The sequence below is a fragment of the Mytilus galloprovincialis genome, chromosome 2 (genome assembly GCF_965363235.1).
Source record: "Mytilus galloprovincialis chromosome 2, xbMytGall1.hap1.1, whole genome shotgun sequence".
In the NCBI taxonomy this organism is placed as follows: domain Eukaryota; kingdom Metazoa; phylum Mollusca; class Bivalvia; order Mytilida; family Mytilidae; genus Mytilus; species Mytilus galloprovincialis.
In genome coordinates, this window is record NC_134839.1 from 83,036,810 (window position 1) to 83,060,370 (window position 23,561).

Below are 23,561 nucleotides of genomic sequence, written 5' to 3' on the forward strand. Positions count from 1 at the left end.
CGGCGTGACATGTAAAAAAAACCTTCGCCCTTTTTTACAAAATACTCAATAACTCAAAAATAAGATTTTGAATCATCACCAAAAAGTATACAGATCTTAAGATTAATATAACTAAGAATTGTGTAAAACTTTAAGCAATAATCAAAAATCTTTTTTGATATACGGTGCGACATGTGAAACCCCCCCCCTCCTGTTTTAGTTACAAATTGCCGTAACTCAAAAATTTTTAATCTTATTTTCACCAAAAAGTATACAGATCATTTGACCATCATTAGAAACAACTATAATAAGTTTCATGAAATTTGGATAAGTCGTTCTCAAGTTACAGTGCGACATGTTTATGCCGGACAGACGGCTAGACAGACAGACGGACAGACACCGGACATTTGTATAACATAATACGTCCCATCAAATTTTGACGATGTATAAAAACCATCTGTAAGTTACTAATGCGTATATTATTAACAAGATGTTCCAATCCATATATAAATGTCTATCTAACCCTTATCATTACCAGCAGAACTATCAGTAATTGTAATAATAGTGATAAAATATGCTAATATGATATCAATACTGTAAGTTCAGAAATTGTTGCAAGCATTTATGATTGTGATTTTGTCATTTAATTTATGCGATGTACGGAAAAATCCTGTTTCATTCATATACATTTTTTTAAAATGCAAGTTTTAATTATTGCGATTATAACGCTGTTGCATTTTTCACAACAATAAAAACATTGCAATAATTTCTGAATTTACAGTATTGAAATAGCAATCATATAAAGTTCTAAAACAATAAAAAGAGGATTACTCAAATAGTAGAAAACAGATCGGCTAAATATGCTTAAGAAATAAAAATGCATTTCAACCTTAAAAATATCCCTTATACTGCTTTGAACTACAAAATATTTAATGTATGATAAATATGGCTTGAAGTCTGACACAAATAACTCTGTCAGAAAGATAAAGAAGGGTTCAAAGTATACTCCACTCCTGGAATAAAGATGTAAAACAGTAATGATGCTGATGCAAACTTACCATTGGGATATCCAGCTGGACTCAATGGTAATGTAGGTGAAGAAACTGATCCTTGTGTCCTTGGCCTTGTACTGGGAGGTGGTGGAGAAACTGAATAGAAAATAAATTACAATAAATGGATGGTGAAGGTTAGTAGGAATCATCCTCTTAACATATTTTATATATTCTTAGTTTGATGAAAGTGTCAATTGTTATATCCTGTTCATTATATATATAATTACTACAGAGACAAACACATCCAGCGGTCATGCATACCAGTTATTGCTTACCTTACAGAAGGAGAGAAAAGAGTAATGAGGTTTATGTTTTTTAAAACATAACCAAAAGCAAACAACAGTAATATATCATTTAGGTCAACAATTTTAGTAAAAATATAAAATATAAACAAGAATGTGTCCATAGTACACTGATGCCCCACTCGCACTATCATTTTCTATGTTCAGTGAACCCTAAAATTGTAGTCAAAAGTCTAATTTGGCATTACAATTAGAAAGATCATATCAATAGGTAACACGTGTACTAGGTTTCAAGTTGATTGGACTTGAACTTCATCAAAAACTACCTTGACCAAAAACTACCTAAACCTGCAACTTGCACTATGATTTTCTATGTTAAGTGGACCATGAAATTGGGGGAAAAAATCTAATTTTGAATTTAAATTAGAAAGATCATATCATAGTGAACATGTGTTCTAAGTTTCAAATTGATTGGACTTCAACTTCATCAAAAACTACCTTGACTAAAAACTTTAACCTCAAGTGTGACAGACAAACAGACCAACGAACACACGGACGAAGGGACCAACAGACAAGAAAAATAATGCCCCTCTACTATCGTAGGTGGGACATAAAAAGAGAGATTAATTCAATTATAACACACAGATGTCAACTTTTGAAAAGTGAATATAAGGATTTTGTGTAAGGTTGAAATACACCATATCACTTCTTTTTATTTTATTTAATAAAGCAACATGTTAAGTGGTTTAAACACATTCTATTGTGAAAACAACTAAATAATATCAAATTTTACAAGACAAACTGATAATTGTGAAAGAAGCAGATAGACACTTCCAAATTGAACGGAAAACACTGGGAGCCTCCCATCTATAACTGGAAAGTTAAAAAAAAAACTATATATACTAAAACCACATTTACATGTTATTAAGGATGTACACCTCTGAGGAGCCAAACATTTCTAGAATTAAACTTTTTTTCTAAACCTGTTTTTTGGGTTTATAAGACTGTAAAAAAATAATTGGTGAAGAAAAAATCATATGGTGGTGCACTTCATTTTTTGCTACGGCCCTTTGAAAGTACCCAATTTTGATGATTTTCCCATTTTTCATCAATTTTTACCTATTATTGGGCTAAAATCATGAAAAAAATCACATTTCCACAATTAAACTTTTTGTCATACTTTCAACAACGATGAGGCCAAAATAAAAAGATTGTATGTTTGCCCAAACGCGACCGACCCAAAATGAACCCACCGACTCAAATTCTTTTTTGACGTTTTTGTGAAGAAATTTTTTTTTCTCGGATTTTTTTTGGGTCCGCTCCGTCATCGTACAAAACTTAATGTTTGTCGTCTTTGCATTTGAAAGTAACTGTGAATAAGATTAAAAGAAAGCGTATAAGAGACGTAGTTAATCGATATTCGATGTTCTCTGTTTTTATCTTCTGATTTAACGAACGTAAAGAAGTAAAACATGTGACGTGGCACAGTTTTTTTACGCTGTAGTTGTCTGTACTACCAAACCCTTACCTATATGCTCAATGTTAATTTCATCGTGTTATCGAATATCTGATAAGAATATTCAGGTAGATTTGTTCAAAACCATGTGCAATCGAATATTTTCAATGTTATTCTGACAGGAAATGGATCCGGAAGTTGCGAATTTACAATCTTGCAAGATGATTTTGTTTTTACTGAATAAAAAGGAATTATTTCTTGATAAATTGTTGTCTTTAATTATAATCTTCGTTTATCATGTAAATTAGATGCCCTTTTATTCAAATAGTTCAAATTTACAAGTCTCATTAGACAAGATCAGTACGTTGCTGCTTGGGAGAATTTGATAAAACTATAATTGCTCACAGAATCAGAAATATAATCTTAACTGCATGTAACTCCTTCTGAATAATTTATTGCAATATAAATATAAATCCCTTTTGACAAGAGAAATCTGACTTTTGTCAGAAATATTTTTTTCACATGTGCAAAAGTAAAAACATGTTATGGACGCCATATTGGATTTTTATACAAATTTGTGAGGAAGCCTCCAGAACCATGACCTAAAAATGAATAGTCTTCAGAAAACGTTAACTTTATGCAATTATATTTTATCAATAATGATTATTTTCAAAAATTTAAACTTGATTATTTAAAGAAATAAAATTATAACAAATACGTTTTTAGTTTGGAGATTCTACAGAACATGCTTTGATCTATTTATAGCCAAATTAGTTTACCTGTGTGATAATGTGAAATATATTTTTTTTTTCAAAACATAAAAAAGACACAAACTAAGGATGGTAGATAATAATTCATATAAATATTTTAGGACATTTACATGTAATCTATTTTAATAGAAATAGGATTTAAAAACTGCAAACAAATTTAATCATTACATAATCAGCTGATATTTTTTTTACACAAACATCGTGTTGATGGAACTGTTGAAAATCACTTCATAAATCCACCAGTCCTTTCACACAGTAAGCAATTGTCAGGGTTATAAACATCTCAGGATACAAATCATATAGTAGACTAATTTATTTATAGAGGTTTTAAATTCATGGCTTTTGGTTGTCTCTACAAACGTTTGACGAGAAAAAAAAGATATACTGTTTTAAGATCTTTTAATATTTTCATACAAATTCTGTCAGATAAAAAAAAAAAAGAATTTGCCTACCTACCTACCCACACCCAGTCATCATGGGTCGGGTTTGGGCAAACTGAAATTTTTTTAATTGTGGCCTGAAGAGGACTAATCTGAACAAATTTGATTTAAAAAAACTATAGGTAGGTGTTAATATAAGAAAGTTTTATCATATTTTGATGCTTTTTTGTGTCTAATTTACCATGTTGTCAATTTTGTAAATTTGCGATTTTTCTCCGTTTTAAGTACAAATTGCATATTTTTCAACTTCTTTGTTATAAATGATTAAAAAAATATGTATCTAAAAGAAATTTGAAAAGAAAAAAAGAGATGTGGGATGTACATGTTTCTGGTAAAATCATTTTTTGTATCCCTCACCCATTTTGAATTTTTCTCAAAATTTTGGCTAAAAAGACTGACTTGATTGGTAATAAAATTTGAAAAATTGATTACTCAAAAACTACTCATTGGAAATACCCAATTTTTTCAGAGTTAAGTTTGATTATAACATTTTTTAAATTCATTAATATTTTTCACTTGTATTACATTCTTTAGAAATAATTCCAGAACAAGATTTCAACGAGACTGAAATTTCAGAAGAATACATCCTTAAGGATATCTTACTTAGACCTGCAGCAGATGGACTATTTCCATTAGTTGTCAATGACTTGGTTGTAGTTCCATTGACAAACTCAAGTCGTGGGGACTCCCATCCTGTACTAAGTGTCACATCCGTCTGTAGAGACAAAAATATATATACATCATTATTTACTCCATGAAATTAGTTTATCTTTAACCAAAAGACTTCAATTTAATTTAACAAAACTCTAAAAATGTTAACCAACCTGCAAATTTCCAATTCACTCAAAAAGGAACTACAAATTTCAGATTATCTTTTAATAAATTATACAGAGAAAAATTGGTGCTTTTTGTATAAAAAGGCCTACCAAATCTTTACATGTACTGTCAATTTGTAAATAATGAATGTGTAATAAGGTGATTGAACAGAAGATATTCACTAGTCTATACAAACTATAACTGAAACGAAATGTAACTCAAGTTTCTACAAAGCTGTACTTTAAGCATATCAAAAGGGGATTTTTTTATGGAAATAAGGAATTAGTTGAGCATACTTTCAAACATTCTACGAACGTACTGTTATGACATTTTACTTTTATTCTTGGAATTTAACCTCCTGTAAATTTAAACAGATCAATTCTTAAAAAATAATTTGTTCCTATGTTTGAATTGAATCAAAAAGAAACTGTTTATTTAGTAATTGATATAGTCAATGTAACCAATCATTAAATAGGTACCAGCATGACCAATGAACAAATCAGAATAATATGTGTACATTCATATGTGACCAGCATGCTGTTTTGTGAAAATACTAGTGTTTCATGTGGAAATCAAAATCAACATATTAAAGACTGAAATAATAATACAACAGTCTGCATTGCCTAAAGGTAGCACTAAATAACTGTAGCAATTACCGCTCAATGTTTCAAAAACCCTCAGATTTATTCTCTTACATGGTCTAAGCTGAAAGCTAAATAACATTATTTATCGAAATTTTAGAATGATTCTCTTTATTTTGTTTCTCATATCTTATACCTTTCTGTATGTCAAAACATGATTGACTTTAAATAGGATTCCATTAAAAAATGTGTTCCACGATACTTCTATGAATTCCAGAATTTCCAAAAATTAATTACTAGAAGTCATTTACAGATGGCATACCTATACCATAAGCCATTTTTGCAGCGCTATATAAATTGAAAAAAATACAGAGCTAAGTAACAATTTCATGCATTTGTGTTAGTACATCTATCACCAAGGGAGACAATCTACCTCTGGTACATTTTTACTATCATCTGTAGAACTCTCCTCTTGTAAGGTAGAATCAGTTAAAATCACGTGGTTGGGATTCCCATTAGCAACAGCAGGTGCAGGTTGCATAGCAACAACAGTCAAATCACTTATCTGTAGGAATGTTACCAGCTATAGTCATTTTACTTGCATATCATTAATTAAAACATAACACCTTCTACTGACTAACCACCTGCATGGAATATTTAATTTGTGAATCAAAACTGTGAACTAGTTATTTCTAACAGTGAAATCTAAATGCAGTGCAGTTTTTCTACCAATGCTTCCCCATCTGCAGTAATACATACAGAAATCTTCAGAAAGATTTCAGAGCAGGACCTCAATTTTATACTGTAAAAGTAGACACTTTCACAGGTTGTTATTTTCATGATTTTGATGGGTTTACCCTTTTTGCACAGGGATGAAATGAACAAAACGGAAACCCTTAGCACCAATATTGTTGATTCTTCAACTTGTTGGAACAGGAATTTTTTTGTGCATATAAGATGATTGCAAAATAGTTTTAAATAACCCAGACATGAAAGTTTCCACAATTACAGTAACTTAAATGCCTCAACCAAAAATGCTAAAATAAATAGTTATTCTTGTTTCAAAAATTCCAAATGGGAACATATATTACATTATTGTAGTAATAAACCATTTGAATCAAATACTTTTAGTTTATAAAAAATGTTTTTCTGTTACAAATCATGATGTATTGTTTTATGTGTACATGTCATGCTGCCCATCAAGGGCCCTTGATTGGAATAATAAATATTCTTATTCTTATTCTTAATACGTAGTAAGAAAAAAATATTAAAAATTGGCAAACTTGGAAAACGTTAAGTATAGGCTTCCCATATGATCACTTTTATTCTCTGCCTACCTAAAATATCATTACACCACTAGAATTTATCTCGTCTTTCTCAACAAATTTCAGTTTTATAACAATAGTAATAGAAACTATAGTACATTTGACATAAAAGACATAAGAGACTTGACCTACTGACCTGATGACTTTTTTTATACTGTACAATGTCATCTCTATCCTTTAACTGTTCCAATTCTTCAACCCTTTTCTTCAATGTCTGATTCTCCTGTTCTAAAGACTTTACCTGAAAGAAAATATAAATAGAGAAAATCATATGGCTTTTTCAATATGACACATACCTGCCAATTTTCATAATTTAGGAGTGAACTACTAGATTTTGACCACTTGTCCAAATCGCTTGATAGGGATTGTGAATATAAAGCTCTAAAACAGTATTTTGTTAAGATCTACACAAAAATATGTTGGCTCCTGATTTTAAACCTTACCCTAGGGAGGCAATATTGATCTGCCACTCAAAATCATGTTTCTTGTGAAAAAAAAAGAGCATTGCAAATATGCAATACATTTAAACTTATTTGGCAATTTTTCGTTGTATTCCTCTACAGGTTTGTATGTCAAAATTGTAAAAAATGCTATCATGTTAGATGAATTTATATGGTTTTTGATATTGATAATGTTTACATGACTTCATAAATAAAGGTAAGGTGTTTGATAAGGCCTTTGAAATTGTTCAGTGTGTGGACACAGCAAATTCAGCAACTTTTCCTTTTATAAAGGGACATAACTCAAGAATGGTTAAAAGTGATCTCTGTTTGGGGTTGATAAACATTGTGAATATGTTTGATAACAATTGGTCAATGCAAACAAGTTGTTCATACTTTTCATGTCAGGGCCTTTTATAGCCAACCATACAGGATGGATTTTTCTCATTGTTGAAGGCCATGCAGTTGTCAAAAATTATTTACATCCACTTTCATTGCATTTAGAGGGAGACAAGAAAAACACATTGGATCATGTGACTCATTCTTTAAAGGCTCTCACTGGTTATTAACCAATTTTTAATTCTTAGGAGACCAGTATGTGCTAAGGTTTTGTTTAACAAATATCTTCTCCAATTACAATGAATCTTTGAAAATGAATGGGAATCCCTTAAAAAATTTCCTTTGCCAAAGGAACTACCAAATTATGCAAACCTATCATCACTAAACAGTAACATATCTTTAACTATCAGTCATAAGGTACCAAGTATGACCTAACAATATCTTACCTTTTTCTGTAATGTTATATATTTAGTCTTCAAATCTAGATCTCTTCCATTTGTATCTAAGAACTTTTTATAGGCTAGATCAAAAGCTTGTCCTATAGTTAAGGTAATCTCCTCTGACTGAAAAATTAAATTTAAAATTATTATAATAGTAATGTAAAATCTTTATCAAATATGAATTTCAAAGGAAATACAAATGGCAAATTAATATTGCATTCAATTCTTTATTTATTTTGGTACAACATTCATGTGACACTTAGTCACAAGGCAAATTGATAAGGTTTAACACAAGTCTTAGTCAGACAATGTAAAAAAGTAACCCTGGAAATAACAAGATATAATTGTAACAGGATGCTGTTACAAAGTCTCCAAAACAATCCCTTTATCTAATATCCAATGTATCCTGCAGAAAATATATAGTTTACAGGTTTTGATCTCAATCACTTTTAAAATATTTGAACATTATCTATGACAGGGAAGAATAATAACAATGAGAAGAAGAACTGAGCAAAAACAAAAAGTCTTCAAACTTTGATGACCCAGTAAGTGACTCAGAAACTGGAAATATTTGGTCAAATTGAACAAATACAAAAAGGGGACTTCAATAATACAAAATCTCACGAAATATAAAAGTTGAACACAAAATCAAGATAACATTGTTATAAGCCCCTTTTCAGACATTTTATTGATGATACTGATCGTCCTTTGGTGTTACACATGATTTTAATTTCTTTTAATTTGTTGACATTTTTGGGAGGGGGATATGAGCGAGTCAATCAGATAAAAACCCATAGAAATCAGCTCTATAGACAACTGCCAACAAAAGTTATGATGACAAAGTGGTACAAAAATGACAACATGACCACCATCATACCACTTTAAATATTTGTGGTAGTAAAAAACACTTCATTAGATTGTAGGTTTACTTACACATTTATCACTATCAAAAACATAACAAAAGTGTTTGTTACAATCTGCTGACTTGGCAATAAATGTAAACATTCTTTTATCTGTTTTGTCATCAGCACAGTAAGATATTCGATGCAGTGGATAGGAATACTGAGTCATCTGAAACATAGAATTATAATTTACAATTACTTGATCTTTCAACATATGTCTACTTTATAAGATGTTACATGTATCTTTATAATATATATCCCACCATTCAAACAAACAAAATACTAGCAACATTCAATGTGATTGTACTAAATGTATCACTACTGTAAGAAATTTGCACCATTTTTTCTCTCAAAAAGTTGTCACAATACTCAAGATTTAACTACCACAAATTTTTATCAAATTAAGGAGTCAAGAGACATCTCCTGAAAGTTGTCTCCCTTTCAATGCATCACTTTAGTGATGTGCTCCTAAAAACTGTTGAAAAATAATTTTCTTGACATACAAAGTCCAAAGAATCAATGACTTTGAATCCACTATTTTCACACCACCATCTTTTGATACAATTTTTACAAGTATACAATTTTTAGAAAGGTCAAAGTACATTCCAGTGCTCCATAGGAAGTAAATCAATGAAAAGAGTACATAACATACATAGGACAGATTTCTTAAAAGAATTGACCAAAAATACTGGGATTTCTATAATAACTGCCTTTTTCATGTTTTTCTGAGGAAATACTGCAGAATTTTCCTGAAGTTCATTGAAAATGAGAAAAAAAAAAAACACAGTATCTTTTTCTTCAGATACAGTTTAGTTAGTTTAAAACATATTGTATTGTTCAAAAATGACAAACAGATTAGACACAAGTTTTTTAACTTAGTAGCGTCTTCTCCAATACATATATAAATATACACATGAATGAACATTACATATATCTGAAATTAACCAATTATTATTTTAGCATGAAGATATAACTAGAGGCTCTTAAGAGCCTGTGTCGCTCACCTTGGTCTATATGCATATTAACAATGGACACAGATAAGGGAACATATATTTATTCTAGTGAGCTTCCTCCAGGCATGCTTGGAGGATGCTCCGAGCATTTTAGAGAAGCTAATATCATTAATACACCATTACACTCCCATTAATGTCAATCATATAGAAAAGTTTATAGTTAAGATCTTGTATAAGCTTTGGTGAGCCTTTTGTACGCCTGTTATAATAAAGTTTTACTATGTTGCTCTAGAAAATTAGTTAATTGACACAAAAATAGATACATCAAAACTTGAGGTTAAACAGTTTAGGGACATTTCATCAACATGAGATCGAAAAGCTGTAATATAACTCAAGTTTTGATATATCTATTTTTGTGTCAATTAAATAATTTTCTAGGGCAACATAGTAAAACTTTATTATTACAGGCGTACAAAAGGCTTACAAAAAGCTCATACAATCTCTTAACTATAACTTTTATAATTGATTGACATTAATGGGAATGTAATGGTGTATTAACGATATTAGCTTCTCTAAAATGCTCGGAGCATCCTCCAAGCATGCCTGGAGGAAGCTCACTAGAATAAATATATGTTCCCTAAATTCATGACAAAATTGTGTTTTGGTGATGGTGATGTGTTTGCAGATCTTTCTTTACTGAACATTCTTGTTGCTACAATTATCTCTATCTATAATGAACTTGGCCCAGTAATTACAGTGGAAAATATTTCCTGAAAATTTACAAAACTTAACAAAAATTTATGAAAATTGTTAACAATTGACTATAAAGAGCAATAACTCCTTAAGGGGTCAATTAACAATTTTGGTCATGTTTGACTTATTTGTAGATCTTATTTTGCTAAACATTATTGCTGTTTACAGTTTATCTCTATCTATAATAATATTCAAGATAATAACCAAAATCTGCAAAATTTCCTTAAAATTACTAATTCGGGGGCAGCAACCCAACAACAGGTTGTCCGATTTGTCTGAAAATTTCAGGGCAGATAGATCTTGACCTGATAATTAATTTTATCCCATGTCAGATTTGCTCTAAATGCTTTGGTTTTTGAGTTATAAGCCAAAAACTGCATTTTACCCCTATGTTCTATTTTTAGCCATGGCAGCCATCTTGGTTGGTTGGCGGGTCACGCCACACATTTTTAAAACTATATACCCCAATGATGATTGTGGCCAAGTTTGGTTTAATTTGGCCCAGTAGTTTCAGAGGAGAAGATTTTTGTAAAAGATTACAAAAATTTACGAAAAATTGGTCAAAATTGACTATAAAGGGCAATAACTCCTTAAGAGGTCAACTGACCATTTTAGTCATTTTAACTTATTTGTAGATCTTACTTTGCTGAAAATTATTGCTGATTACATTTTATCTCTTTCTATAATAATATTCAAGATAATAACCAAAATCTGCAAAATTTCCTTCAAATTACTTATTTCGGGGCAGCAACCCAACAACCCGTTGTCTGATTCATTTGAAAGTTTCAGGGCAGATAGATTTTCACTTGATGAACAATTTTACTCATGTCAGATTTGCTTTAAATGCTTTGGTTTTTGAGTTATAAGCCAAAAACCGCATTTTACCCCTCTGTTCTATTTTTAGCCATGGCAGCCATCTTGGTTGGTTGGCGGGGTCACGCCACACATTTTTTAAACTAGATACCCCAATGATGATTGTGGCCAAGTTTGGTTACACTTGGCCCTGTAGTTTTAGAGGAAAAGAATTTTGTAAAAGTTAACGACGACGGACGACGGACACCAAGTGATGGGAAAAGCTCACTTGGCCCTTTTGGCCAGGTGAGCTAAAAATAAATTACATATAAATTTTAAGAATCAAATGGATGGATATTTTCAACTTAATATAACTAATCGAATGCACCTATTTTCAGAAGAATTAAAGAATTGATGTCCCTACCTTTGTTTTTGGGTCTTGTATAGTGACTCCATCAACCGATATTGTAAGTTCTACTTTAGGTGTTTTCTGTCCTTCTGCCTTCCTAATATGTTTATTGAACTATAAAAAAAAGATAACCTCTTCACATACTTCAAAAAAACATACACTCTTAAATTTGACTAAAAATAATTACTAACTAATATGAGGTCAAATATATCATTAATTTCAATAATATATGTAAGTTTGATTCATTGATTTTGATTGATTGATTGGTGTTAAAACACACTTTCAACACTAATATGTTATCTTGTGCTGGTCAGTATTTTTGGTGGAGGAAGCCAGAGTGCTTGGAGCAAACCAACAACCTTTTGGAGGAAAACTGACAATCCTTGTCACCTGCCATTTGTGCAGGATTAAAACCCACATCTTCAGTGTTGACTTAAAACCACTTAGCCACTGAGGTCCTAATGTAAGTTTGAAGAAGATTGAACTTTAAAATTGACTTTATAAAACTAATTCTTACTAGGGTTACTGGTAGTTCTAGATTTTAAATATCAGGTTTGGAGGAAATCAATCCATGAATACTGGTGTTAGTGTGTGATTTGTCAAAAAATTCCTTTAAATGGAATAGTTAAAGTTCTGTAACTCTAGAACAACAAATCTGTTGTCGATTTAAATGTAAAGTTCTGTTAAAGTTATATATGAGAATTTATTCAAATTTGAGGTTTCATACAAAGCGTTAATTTTTTTGACAGAAGGACTGACATGGCATACTATAATGCAGGACATCCCATCTTTGATGAGCTTACAAATCGAACCTAAATTGGTAATGCACACCTCTGCCCTTACCCAAGGAAAAATAGCTATGTATTAATTGAGTTGACTCTCTTTAAAAATAAAAATATTTATTATTATCACTACTATTATAGATTGGTACACATATTTTGTAGGGATATGAGACTTTACATTTCATTTTTGTTTAAAAATACAGATATTCAATGTAATTCATATGTTGTCAATTGCCTCTATACAATTCAACTTCATTGTACAGCTCATGACTGGGCATCATTATTGACAAATAAAAAGTTTCTATTATCATGATTATAATTGTATTGTACCTGATGAAACACATTTTCCTGATAGAATCATAAAATTTTACAATGTCAGAAAATTGAAATCTTACTTTATTGTGTAAGGTTAATTAATTTTCTGCCCATAGCCAAATCTCATGAACTTTGGAACATTTAATTTAACTCCTAGATGAAGGTATAAGAAACAGCTAACTTATCCTCATAACATGTAGGTCATTTTGTCCTAACCTATCATGGTGGAATATAAACAATACCTTTCTCTTCCTGATAGAATCTCTAACAACTTCTGTACCTTTGGGCTGATCCACCTCCGTTTCTCCAAGAAACTGAAAAGAATAAAAAGTTGAAATATCTTAGTGCAAAAGTAGCTAATGTATAGATAAATCCTAATAAATATTATTTTCTGTTCAGCAAATAAAAAACATCTTTTTCTTTTTTTCCATTAAAATCCTTTATGGATTTCTGAAAACATTCCAGACCATATCTTCCAGGTCTTGTTATTGCATTGATGAATAAAATCAACAGTACAGTTCTTAGTATTAGAGTGTTAAAAGTTATTTCATATAAGCAAGTAAAGAGGGTGGTAAAGGGTTGTTTTCATGCGGGATCACTGTTTTTTATTTCACGTTCAACCTCTTTTTACTTTTTTATTTGATGTTCAGTCGTGCAAGTCAGGAGCCTCTTCAACTTGTTCTGCTTATCTAATTTTACGTGCATTGTGATTTTCAAATGCTTATTTTGCGTGCTCTGTATTTTTCAAATAAAATTCAAATAATTGGTAGGCACCGTCAAGAAATACTTTTTAAAAAGCCGTAAACCAATTATATCATAAATGTGTGTACTAAATCAAGAATATCAAGTAAAACAGAGAGTTAATATATATAAGAAGACAGTGACTCAGTCACAAAAGGTTCACATCAAAGTATTTATTTTTCGTGCAACATTCATGACTGAAATTGTTTCACGTTCACCAAAAATTATGTCTTATTTCACGTTTTTTCTGTGCAAGCATCCCCCCAGCCCAACACCACCCTCAGTAAAGTACTTTGAGCATGCTTTAATAAATGTGGGTTTTGTATATCATTTTAAATCCTTATATCATAATTGCACTTTGTACATTTTTGTTATATATTTCATATGAAATGATTTTTCTGAACTTATCTACATTGAAAGTTTTCCCTTTTTTGGTTGGATATCCAGTTGTCAAATATAATTTCTGTGCAGACTTTTGTGAACTATTGTTTGTCTGATTGGCTTTTTTCTGTTGGTCATTGTCAGATATTTTTTTTGTGTTGTCTTGGAATTGTCTCCCCTTTCTGACATTATGTGTTTGCCTGATTAATACAATACCAAGCTGAAATCTGACAGGAGAGAGTTATCTCTCTTTACCATTGAACATTCAATAAATACACTTTATAATAACATTCCAAAAGATAGGGACTTAATTTACCTATGACTTATGTTATTTTAATTCATAAGAAACTCAAATAAGTTAGAAATACTTTAGCGACATAAAATAAGGTAAAAGGGCAGTTCTTGAAATAAAGTAATTTTCAAGCTCTTTTTATGATAGATCATTGAAGCAAGACTGGAGCACAATTCTGCCTTCTGGATGTAATCTTCTGAGGTATTTTGTATGTTATATCAAACTTTAAATTCTAGATTTGCACTAATCAAAATTAAAACACACCCAATGGCAGTTATTCTATTTTTCTTTAACTACTGATCTATGAGTAAACATCCCCAATTAGCCAAAAACTGTATATCTATAAATCCTGCATAGTTATACAGATATTCATAAGCAAAGCAGTGGACAAAGGTTGAATAAGAATAGAGAGGATATGCTGTCGTGAATTTCTTCATTGTTTGAATACATCCGTCATATTGGCCCCTGGAAATTGATCTACCAATATAAATTTTGTGAAGATAAAACTGATGTTATATAACCATTCTAATGTTAGATAAGCACTTATTTGGAGAGAAAAAAAAACACATATATGTGTTCAAGTTCAATATATATTCAGTGGTGGATCCAGAACTTTTCCTAAGGGGGCCTGCTGACTGACCTAAGGGGGGGCCCACTCCAGTCATGCTTCAATGATTCCCTATATAATCAACCAAATTTTTCCCACGAAAGGGGGGCCCCCCCCCCCCCCCCTGGATCCGCCTATGATATTTCATGCTGTCACATCAATTAATAGATTTTATTCCACAAGTATTCATGGCCATACAAACAATCCTGTATCATTTGCAGATGATTAAAACTTTATATTACCTTGACATTATAAACTATATGTCCTCTTGTAAGAGCATCTGGTGGATGAACCCACTGTTTATTTGCTGAAACGTAAATATTGACATAAATCTTAAGATATCACTCATTTAAATGCTCAAGTATACAAAACTTGTCATATCCTTATCACATTATAATGATTAATATAATAAAACAATAACTTAAACAAAAGGAATTTTTATTGACAATATTACATTTATATTATTGGGGCAGTAAATATGATTCAAAAAAACTCATATCAAACTATGGAAATAATAAATAAGGGTTGATTTACTGTGGTAGATTTGCATTAAATGAAGTACATTTTTTGTACACTCTTTAAATAGACTTTCAAATACAACTGTACTACTTAATGTCAAAAACTATCATCATGGGTTAACCCTATCATTGCTTAAGTACTACTGACATGTAATTGTAATTATTGTTCTGTCCAATACAGACATGTTTCTACATATTTATATATGTCAAATGCATGAAATTTAACATGACACCATATTTGATTACATATTTTAAAAGAATATTAAGAAGATTAACTAAGATGTTCCTATTAATTTCAGCCTTAAGTGACCTTGTGCAGATACAAGTTGGACAGTGAAATGACAGTCAAACTAATAACATTTACTGGATACAAAATGATACTTTTTGTAATGGGAAAAAATGCACCCAAACAATTACACAAATATATGCTGTATCAAGAAAATATCTGCAATAGATTCTAAAGAGCCTGTGTCACTCACCTACATTTGTAGGTCTATGTGAAGGCAGGTCTATAGATGTGAATCTTCAACATTAGAAAGAGTCTCTCAAACATTGTACACTAGATCAAAATTCATGACAAATGACAAAAAATATTTTTTTAACCTAAGTCACCTTGTATTCGTGATCATGTTTTCTGTTTAGTTTGTCTCTACCTTCTTTTCTTTGCCCAATATATAAAAGAAAGGGGGAATCAAGGCCAATCACTCCTAAAAACATTCTACCATTGATTTTATGTTAAGTGTCTTTACATCTTTTATGGCTTACTAGGCAAAAAAAAAAAAAAAAAAATATCCTCATTGAAGAGCAAAAATTCCAATATGGAGTTGACAGTCAATTTTGGCCATGTTGACTTATAAGTACATGTAGATCTTGTCTTGCTGATTACTTTTGCTATCTAAAGTGTCTCTCTATCAATAGTAGTTTTGAAGATAAAAAGTATCCAAAATTGTTGTTAAAGAACAATATTCCCAATAACAAGTTGACTGGCAATTTCTGATGTTAGATTTATTTGTTAATCTCATCTTGCTGATAATTTTTGCTTTTATAGTGTCTATCTATTAAAAATACATAAAAATTGGTAAAATTGTCATTAAAGGGCAATAACTCTAGTAAGAAGTTGTCTGGCTATATCTCTACCTATTTGTTGAACTTGTTTTCCTGATAATTTTTGTTTTTAGAGTTTCTCTTTTTCTATTGTAGTCTCCTTCTAAAGACAAAATGAAGAAAAATAAAAAGGGAATGTGTCCCTGTGACACAGATGATGCCCCCACTTGCATATAATGTTATAAAGGGACATAAATCAAGAACTGTAAAAGTGATGCTACACAAATTTGTACTTGATCTCAGTTTAGTGGTAATAAGCATTGTGTATATGTTTAATAACATTAAAATTGAGGCAAACTTAAGTTAGAAAATGGAAACAAACAATCCAGCAATTTTTCAATTTGTAAATGGGCATAACACTAGAACAGTAAAAGTGACGCCACCAAAATTTGAACTTGATCTGTGTTTTGTGGTATTTAGCATTGTGAATAAGTTTCATAACAATTATTTGAGGGAAACTAAAGTTAAAGAATTGAAACCAAAATTTCAGCAACATTTCCCTTTGTAAATGGGCATACCTCTAGGAGGGTAAAAGGAACTGCTTCAGAATTCAAACTTGACATGTGTTTTAAGGTAATTAGCATATTGTATAAGTTTTATAACATTTGGTCAAGGCAAACTAAAGTTAGTGAACGTAAACAAAAAATTCAGCAACATTTCCATTTGTAAAGGGGCACAACTCTAGAACTGTAAAAGTTACACCACCAAAATTTAAAAATGATCTGTGTTTTAAGATAATAAGCATTGTGTGTATGTTTCACAAGATTTGCTTTAGGTAAACTAAAATTAGAGAACAGAAACCATTTTTTGACGTAGAGATGGACAAGGCTTATACTTTATGCCCCCACTAAGGCGGGAGGCATTTAAATGTTACACTCATCATTCAAGGGCTTCTATAAAAAGTTGTCCAACAGTTGTTCAGTAAGTACATCTCAACCTTCTGAAAATTTCATCCCCTATCAGATTTCTCTTTTCATAGAACATGTAGTAGTTTTCAAGATAATAGACAGAGCATGCATTTTATCCCTATATTTCATTTTAAACACTGTCAAACATGACAGTTGGTTGGTAATCATTGAACTCATTTTTTTAAACATGATACACAAACATGTATAAATATTGTGACCAAGTTTGGTTAAATTTGGTACTGTAGTTTCTGAGGAGATAAGTTTTGTAAAAGTTAATGGATGACGGGGAAAGAAATTGAGAAAATCTCACTTGGCTGTATGGGTATGGGCTAGATGAGCTTAAAATACAATTATATAAAATAGACATAGAACCCATTAAGATGAGAAAGTACCTGCTCTCATGTTTTCCTCAGGGGTACCAGTATATCCTGTTTCGGCTGTACTATCGTCCTCTGATAATCTGGAAACATTCAACAGTCCACCAGTACTATGACTTTTTGCTCCTAATCCAACATGTATAAACTTTCTGGAACCAAAATTCCTGTTGGGTAAAAGAACAGTATTTTGTTTACTTTTAAAATAATCAGCAGCAACCTTAATATTAGCTACTGTATCCATCGTTTCAGATTACTGCGACACTCAATATCCTATTCAACACCAGAACTAGATTTTATCTTATCTAGACAACAAATATTTATAATTAGTATATGAGATCACATAACATTCATATCTAGTATATTATGTTTCATTCACAGTATTCAATAAACTAAACATGTGTTCCTATGTTAAATCACTATATTCCAAACAACAGTTTACTGACTGCAGTACAATTTCAATGTTTATCAAGCACTTTATTTTAAAATAACTTCTGCAACGTGTCCAAGACAGACTATCATTGAATGTCACACTTCCCCCTTTAATGAATCAATTTCCATTCATAAACGTATATCCATATATCCAACAGCAGTATAAGTGTCCTTGATTGAAATTTAGCTGAACTGCCACATCACAACCTACTTGGAATACACCAACAATTACACTATCAGGTAATCTGTCTTAATTATAGGTAATCCTAAAATTCTACAACTCATTCATTTGTCAACAAAGTTTCCAATTTATATAAATCAAGCTTCTGTTCTGTCAACTTTGAAAAGCAGTTAATATATATCAGCCTTTTCCAAACTGGAAGTTATTTTTAATCCTGGCACAAAAATATCCTTGTAAGTAAAATAAACATACAGGTAAAGGTGAACAGTTGTCACAAGATTTTAAATTATCTCCCTGTTTTAAGAAGGAAATTATTCACCACTTAAACGTTTAAGCTTGTAGTTTTAAATATATATTCTACAACTACATGTGAAGCAGTGTATAGCCAGTATGTTAAAAGAATTTTAAGATCATTTATTTCTTGGTAATATTATCTAATATATTGTAGGACAGGATATCCTATTAAATACATGTTTTAATATATATATAAAAATCTGTTTTTAATCCAATCTTTACAAAAACACAAATTGCTTAGGTCATATGTACAAAGTCCTGTGGGTAGTATTTTTAAATAGTATTGACCCAATCTATATCCAGTGTCCTATTTATTTATAAACAAAAACAACAAATTTGGCAAAACTTTTTCATCAGATTTAAATTGTATATATATTTAAATATCCAGGTTCATGAATGTATAACAATAACAGGTCAAATCCTCAGGTAAAAATAACCTTTTGAATATTCCTGATTAAATTAAATTCTCTAATTTTAAGGGATCTATAAAAATGCTTTTAAAATAATGTAGATTGATTCAAGGATATAATATACAGAGATGTTATTTGACCATGCAAATAACCTCTGGGGTTATCTTTGATAGGAATATGTAAAATTACACAACCACGTCACCACACTGTGCTAAATCAGCTGTTTAGATCTTGATATTAAAGTTTAAGGTGAATACACATAACATGTCACACACCATTGATTAATAGCCTTTAAATAGTATATGTGACTGGAATGTATAAAGAAATCCTTCAGTAACTTAATCAATTAACACTTTTACAACAAAAACAAATTTCATTTCTGTGATGCATTCAAAAAAAAGTATATGTCTGTAGGCATCTATTTGTCTATAATATAATACATTTGGCATATATATATACATGTAGTTTGATTTAAATCTAAAAGACATCAAATCTTTCTCAATAAACCACATCAGATTTAATGTTATATCATTAAGTACTTTAGAGGCTGTAATACCAGTAAGATATGTCACTTTAATGTTTTAACCAAAAATTAAATTGTATTCAGTTCTAGAAAGAATTCCTCAACCATGCAGTAATTAAATTTTCATTTTCTTCTATTTGTATAGGTGAATTCAAAGTAAAGCACAATATAAGTCAACTCTCTTTTCAAACTGAAATATAGGCTGACTGCAAGCATTTTAACCCAAAAAAAACCATAACTACATAATGAACATTATGAACAATTCAAAATCCTTAAGCTGTTTGCAGAATTGGGTTAACCTCAAAAAGACAGCAAAATAACAATAAACTCTGTGCAGCTTTAAAAATGGACACTCTCTAACAGTAACATTCACAGTGGACTGGAAAAGACAATTAATGTTCATTTATTTGTAACTAAAATAACAATAATGTGTGGTAAGAAGATTTCAACCGTGTTGTTTATTTGAAGATCTTGCCTTTCTGATATATGTTATAATTTACTTAAGTTTCAATTTATCTAATAAAGTTTTTCAGATATTATACAAAAAGGTAAAATCTTAATTAAAGAACAATAACTCCAATAATGTTACTTTTTATTAACTTTTAAATTCAAACCACCCTTCATTTGTGGTACCGAACCTTGTGGTATAATTTCAATGAGATCCATCCACTTATACTCAAGTAAATATTTTGTGGTTGTATAAAAAGACTGACAACAATGACACATCCATTAGTATTCCATATATGACAATACATTGTACAATAATAATAGACAATCTTGTGTAAAAGATATTGTGATAGGATAAACTATTTTCCTTTTAGTATTACATATATAATCACAAATTGCCATTAATACATTAATGTAATCTGTTGACTTGTAAAGAAATAAATATAGAATATATAAACAATTATAATACCTTGAAGGAGGTTTGGAGTCCAATTTCTCTGTAAACTAATATGTATTTAGTTTTTAGAGAATAAAGTATCTAACCCATAAACTTGTAGTCAATCTAGGACTTTATAATGTTGGTTACAATTTTAAAATATTTAAAATACTTCCTGAATCTGATTTGTATTCTAAAATATTCCAAAGTTCTCATCATTTACATTGAAAACCTGTACTTTATGAACTATAGGCTAAGCATATTCTATGTTATAGATGTCATTTACATGGCATACTTCTTTATAACATTGTTTTTTCATAGAACAGTATTCACATCGTCATTGATGTTTGTATCTGATTCTTAGGTTGTAATATTAGTAATGAACAATAATTTGTAGGAGGTTTCAGGTGTAATATCTTAATGGAATCATATATTTTTGTCCTTTATATAAGTTCCAAAGTTTAACATTTATATATCAATGTATCTTATCAGACTGGAACATCAGCTGTTCCAGAGTTTTGATTGATACTACTTTTGGGAAATTTAACAAATTACTTTTTGTAGCAGTGTGTTTATTATTGCAAATCAACAACCTTGCATTTGAGTTACTGAATACATGACAAAATACAATGCTTGAATAGTGGTTAAATTAATGAAGTTGTATGATTAATTGATATGAATATACAATGTATATACAAAGGAGGGGTCCTGATCCAGAAATCTGGAAATTCGATCGAAAATAGGAAATTTGAAATCCGTGCTTAAAAACACCCGATCCCGAAGTCCCAATAGAGGTCCTACCCGCACCCCCTTTTACATGTGTTTCAATAAATGCCATTAATATTTACAGTGAATCTTTAAAACCTTTTTTTACATTTTCTAGATGTAAATTGTCTTTGCATGATTCCTATCTTAACTTATATAGCACACATCATCATCATCTGTGCATATCCTGATTAAATCTTTTTAAAATTATGTTGTTTTGGGAAACAGCTTTTCAAGGGCAATAACTCATATCAGGAATCTATTTAGTATTTTGTCCATTAGGACTTATTTGTAGATCTTATTGTGCTGAACATTTTTTGTTGTATACATTTTTATCTTCATCTCTTATAGTTTCTGCGAAAAATGCAAAAAAAAAATGTTTCTTCAAGGGAGCAAATGTGAAGTAAACTGGAACAGATAAAACATCACAGTCATTTACCTATTTATGCTGGAAAGTCTATTTCTGAGTGTTGTTGTTTTTTCTCCTGTAACTGGTAATATTTCATCCTGATCATCTCTGTGTGTTAATACCATCATTAAATCTTCTCACCAGAGTTTATTCACTTATATCAAACTTTTTCAAGGTATAATCAAATATGAATAAAGTCTCTTTAGATCTTTCTACTCCATTCCCTCATCAGAATTTGAATATCTTATTATTTAGTATTCATTTAAAAATAGATTAACTGCATTTTAATGTCTCAATTTGTGCCATAATGTAACAAGTTATTCAATTCTTTGTGAAATGTCATAATACTTGTAAACAATTTGATGTTAATGAACTGTGAAAATGTTCTTCTTTAACTTCTAAAAAGTTCCAACTTTACTTATTATTCCATCAAAATATATCCCTCTAGCATAAATTATTTATATTGGTTTTCATAATTCTAATCGATTTGAAGTTTTTGTATTGAAGAATCAATAAAATAAGTCTTAAAACACTTGATATTTTCACAGACTTTAAAACATTATATGATACGGAAGTCACAACAGTTTCTTCTATAATTCACAGATGCCTTGATATAACATAATTTCACATTGTTTTTTAAAATCTCAAGTTTCTTTGAAATCTATTACTCCATGTAATGATGGTGGGTCCATGAAACACTAAACAAAAAGTCTAAGAAACTGAAATTAGGCTGATTCCAAAAGTGTTTGATCAGTTTGTTTTGAAAGGATGTATCTAATACCAGTGAATCAAAGCTGTATGTTCAATTTCTAGACAAAAACTTAATGAAATACGCATTCCTCTAATACAATCCCAATTGACCTTGTAAAAACTAAAAGGTTGAGGTAATGATCATATCTGGTACCAGGCCAAATTGTCTCCGTTAAATTGATGTAATCCTTTGTGGTTATAAGTGAAACTCCAACCTTGTCCTATCACTTTCTAATCTTAATTACATCATAGGGAAAATAAGTTAATTACTGAGCCATACAAACTTGTTTTATCTTTGCAATATCACATGCAGACACTTAATAGCAGTCTTAATCTTTGTTGATATTTTATAAAAATTGGCAAAAAAAGGATGCTATAACATGCATGTGCTTTAAAAAATTTTGAAACACATCCAAATTAAAGCTGTTTTCAATTAAAGTTCCATGGCTATGTTTAAAATATTCAATGATCTTAACTAAAAATAACACTTGTATATCATTTCAAACATCTTCTTCACTTTGTGAACTTCCAGGCAAATAAATCCTCATTAATAAGTATTAGAATGTTACAAAGTCCTACTGTTTCATAGGCAGCCTTGCAAGTTAACCAAGCTAAATATAAAGTTTCTATACTAATCTGTACAGTTCATGCCAAGTTTATCACTGTAATAACTGATGAATATACAAGGTAGAAGACATGTTACTATAATATATCCATATATCCCTTATTTGTTAAAAACTACGTATACACCTGTATCTGTGAAGTATATACTGAACATATATTCTTTATCACAAAATCTGATTGTATATTGAACTTAAAGGAGATGCCTGTAGCTGTCTCCGTCACAGATGACTAACTGACCATTAAAATAAAATAAAATCACTTTATTTTTTCCACACATTTTTACCTATCTTCATTTAATGATGGGGATCAAAGTAAAGGAACTTAGGAGCCTGTGTTGCCCACCTTTTGGTCTTTCAATTTTGGGATAGATTTAATTTATATGCCATGTCTGTACAAAGAGTTTTATTGTGACTGTGTCAAATTTTTTAAGCAAGGGTCACCAGTGACCATGTAAAAGGCAAAAACCTGTGAGAGATCCAGGGGTCAAATCTGACTTAAACAGTGTCAAAAGGTGCGTGAATGCACCATTGAACACAATCCCTAAGGGCCACTACATGCTGTATATTCAACCAGTAAGAT

At 30.5% G+C, this 23,561-nt stretch overlaps 1 protein-coding gene across 7 annotated transcripts in view; it reads right to left on the reverse strand.

Annotated features, from left to right (window-relative positions):
- Positions 1-23,561, reverse strand: part of LOC143064614 (cell death protein 6-like) — a 40,870-nt gene that overhangs the window by 3,502 nt on the left and 13,807 nt on the right. For 4 of the 7 annotated variants that reach the window (XM_076237558.1, XM_076237559.1, XM_076237557.1 and 1 more), the window contains 10 exons: positions 17,730-17,878; positions 15,050-15,114; positions 13,029-13,100; positions 11,705-11,803; positions 8,814-8,951; positions 7,887-8,003; positions 6,798-6,902; positions 5,770-5,901; positions 4,543-4,654; positions 1,038-1,127 (listed from right to left, as the gene is read on the reverse strand). In XM_076237558.1, the coding sequence (XP_076093673.1) occupies positions 1,038-1,127; positions 4,543-4,654; positions 5,770-5,901; positions 6,798-6,902; positions 7,887-8,003; positions 8,814-8,951; positions 11,705-11,803; positions 13,029-13,100; positions 15,050-15,114; positions 17,730-17,739 (940 nt within the window). In that variant the 5' untranslated portion in view covers positions 17,740-17,878. Of the gene's footprint in view, positions 1-1,037; positions 1,128-4,542; positions 4,655-5,769; positions 5,902-6,797; positions 6,903-7,886; positions 8,004-8,813; positions 8,952-11,704; positions 11,804-13,028; positions 13,101-15,049; positions 15,115-17,729; positions 18,656-21,638; positions 21,995-23,561 lie in introns of those variants that run through there. The other 3 variants (XM_076237554.1, XM_076237555.1, XM_076237556.1) reach the window with 3 other exon arrangements.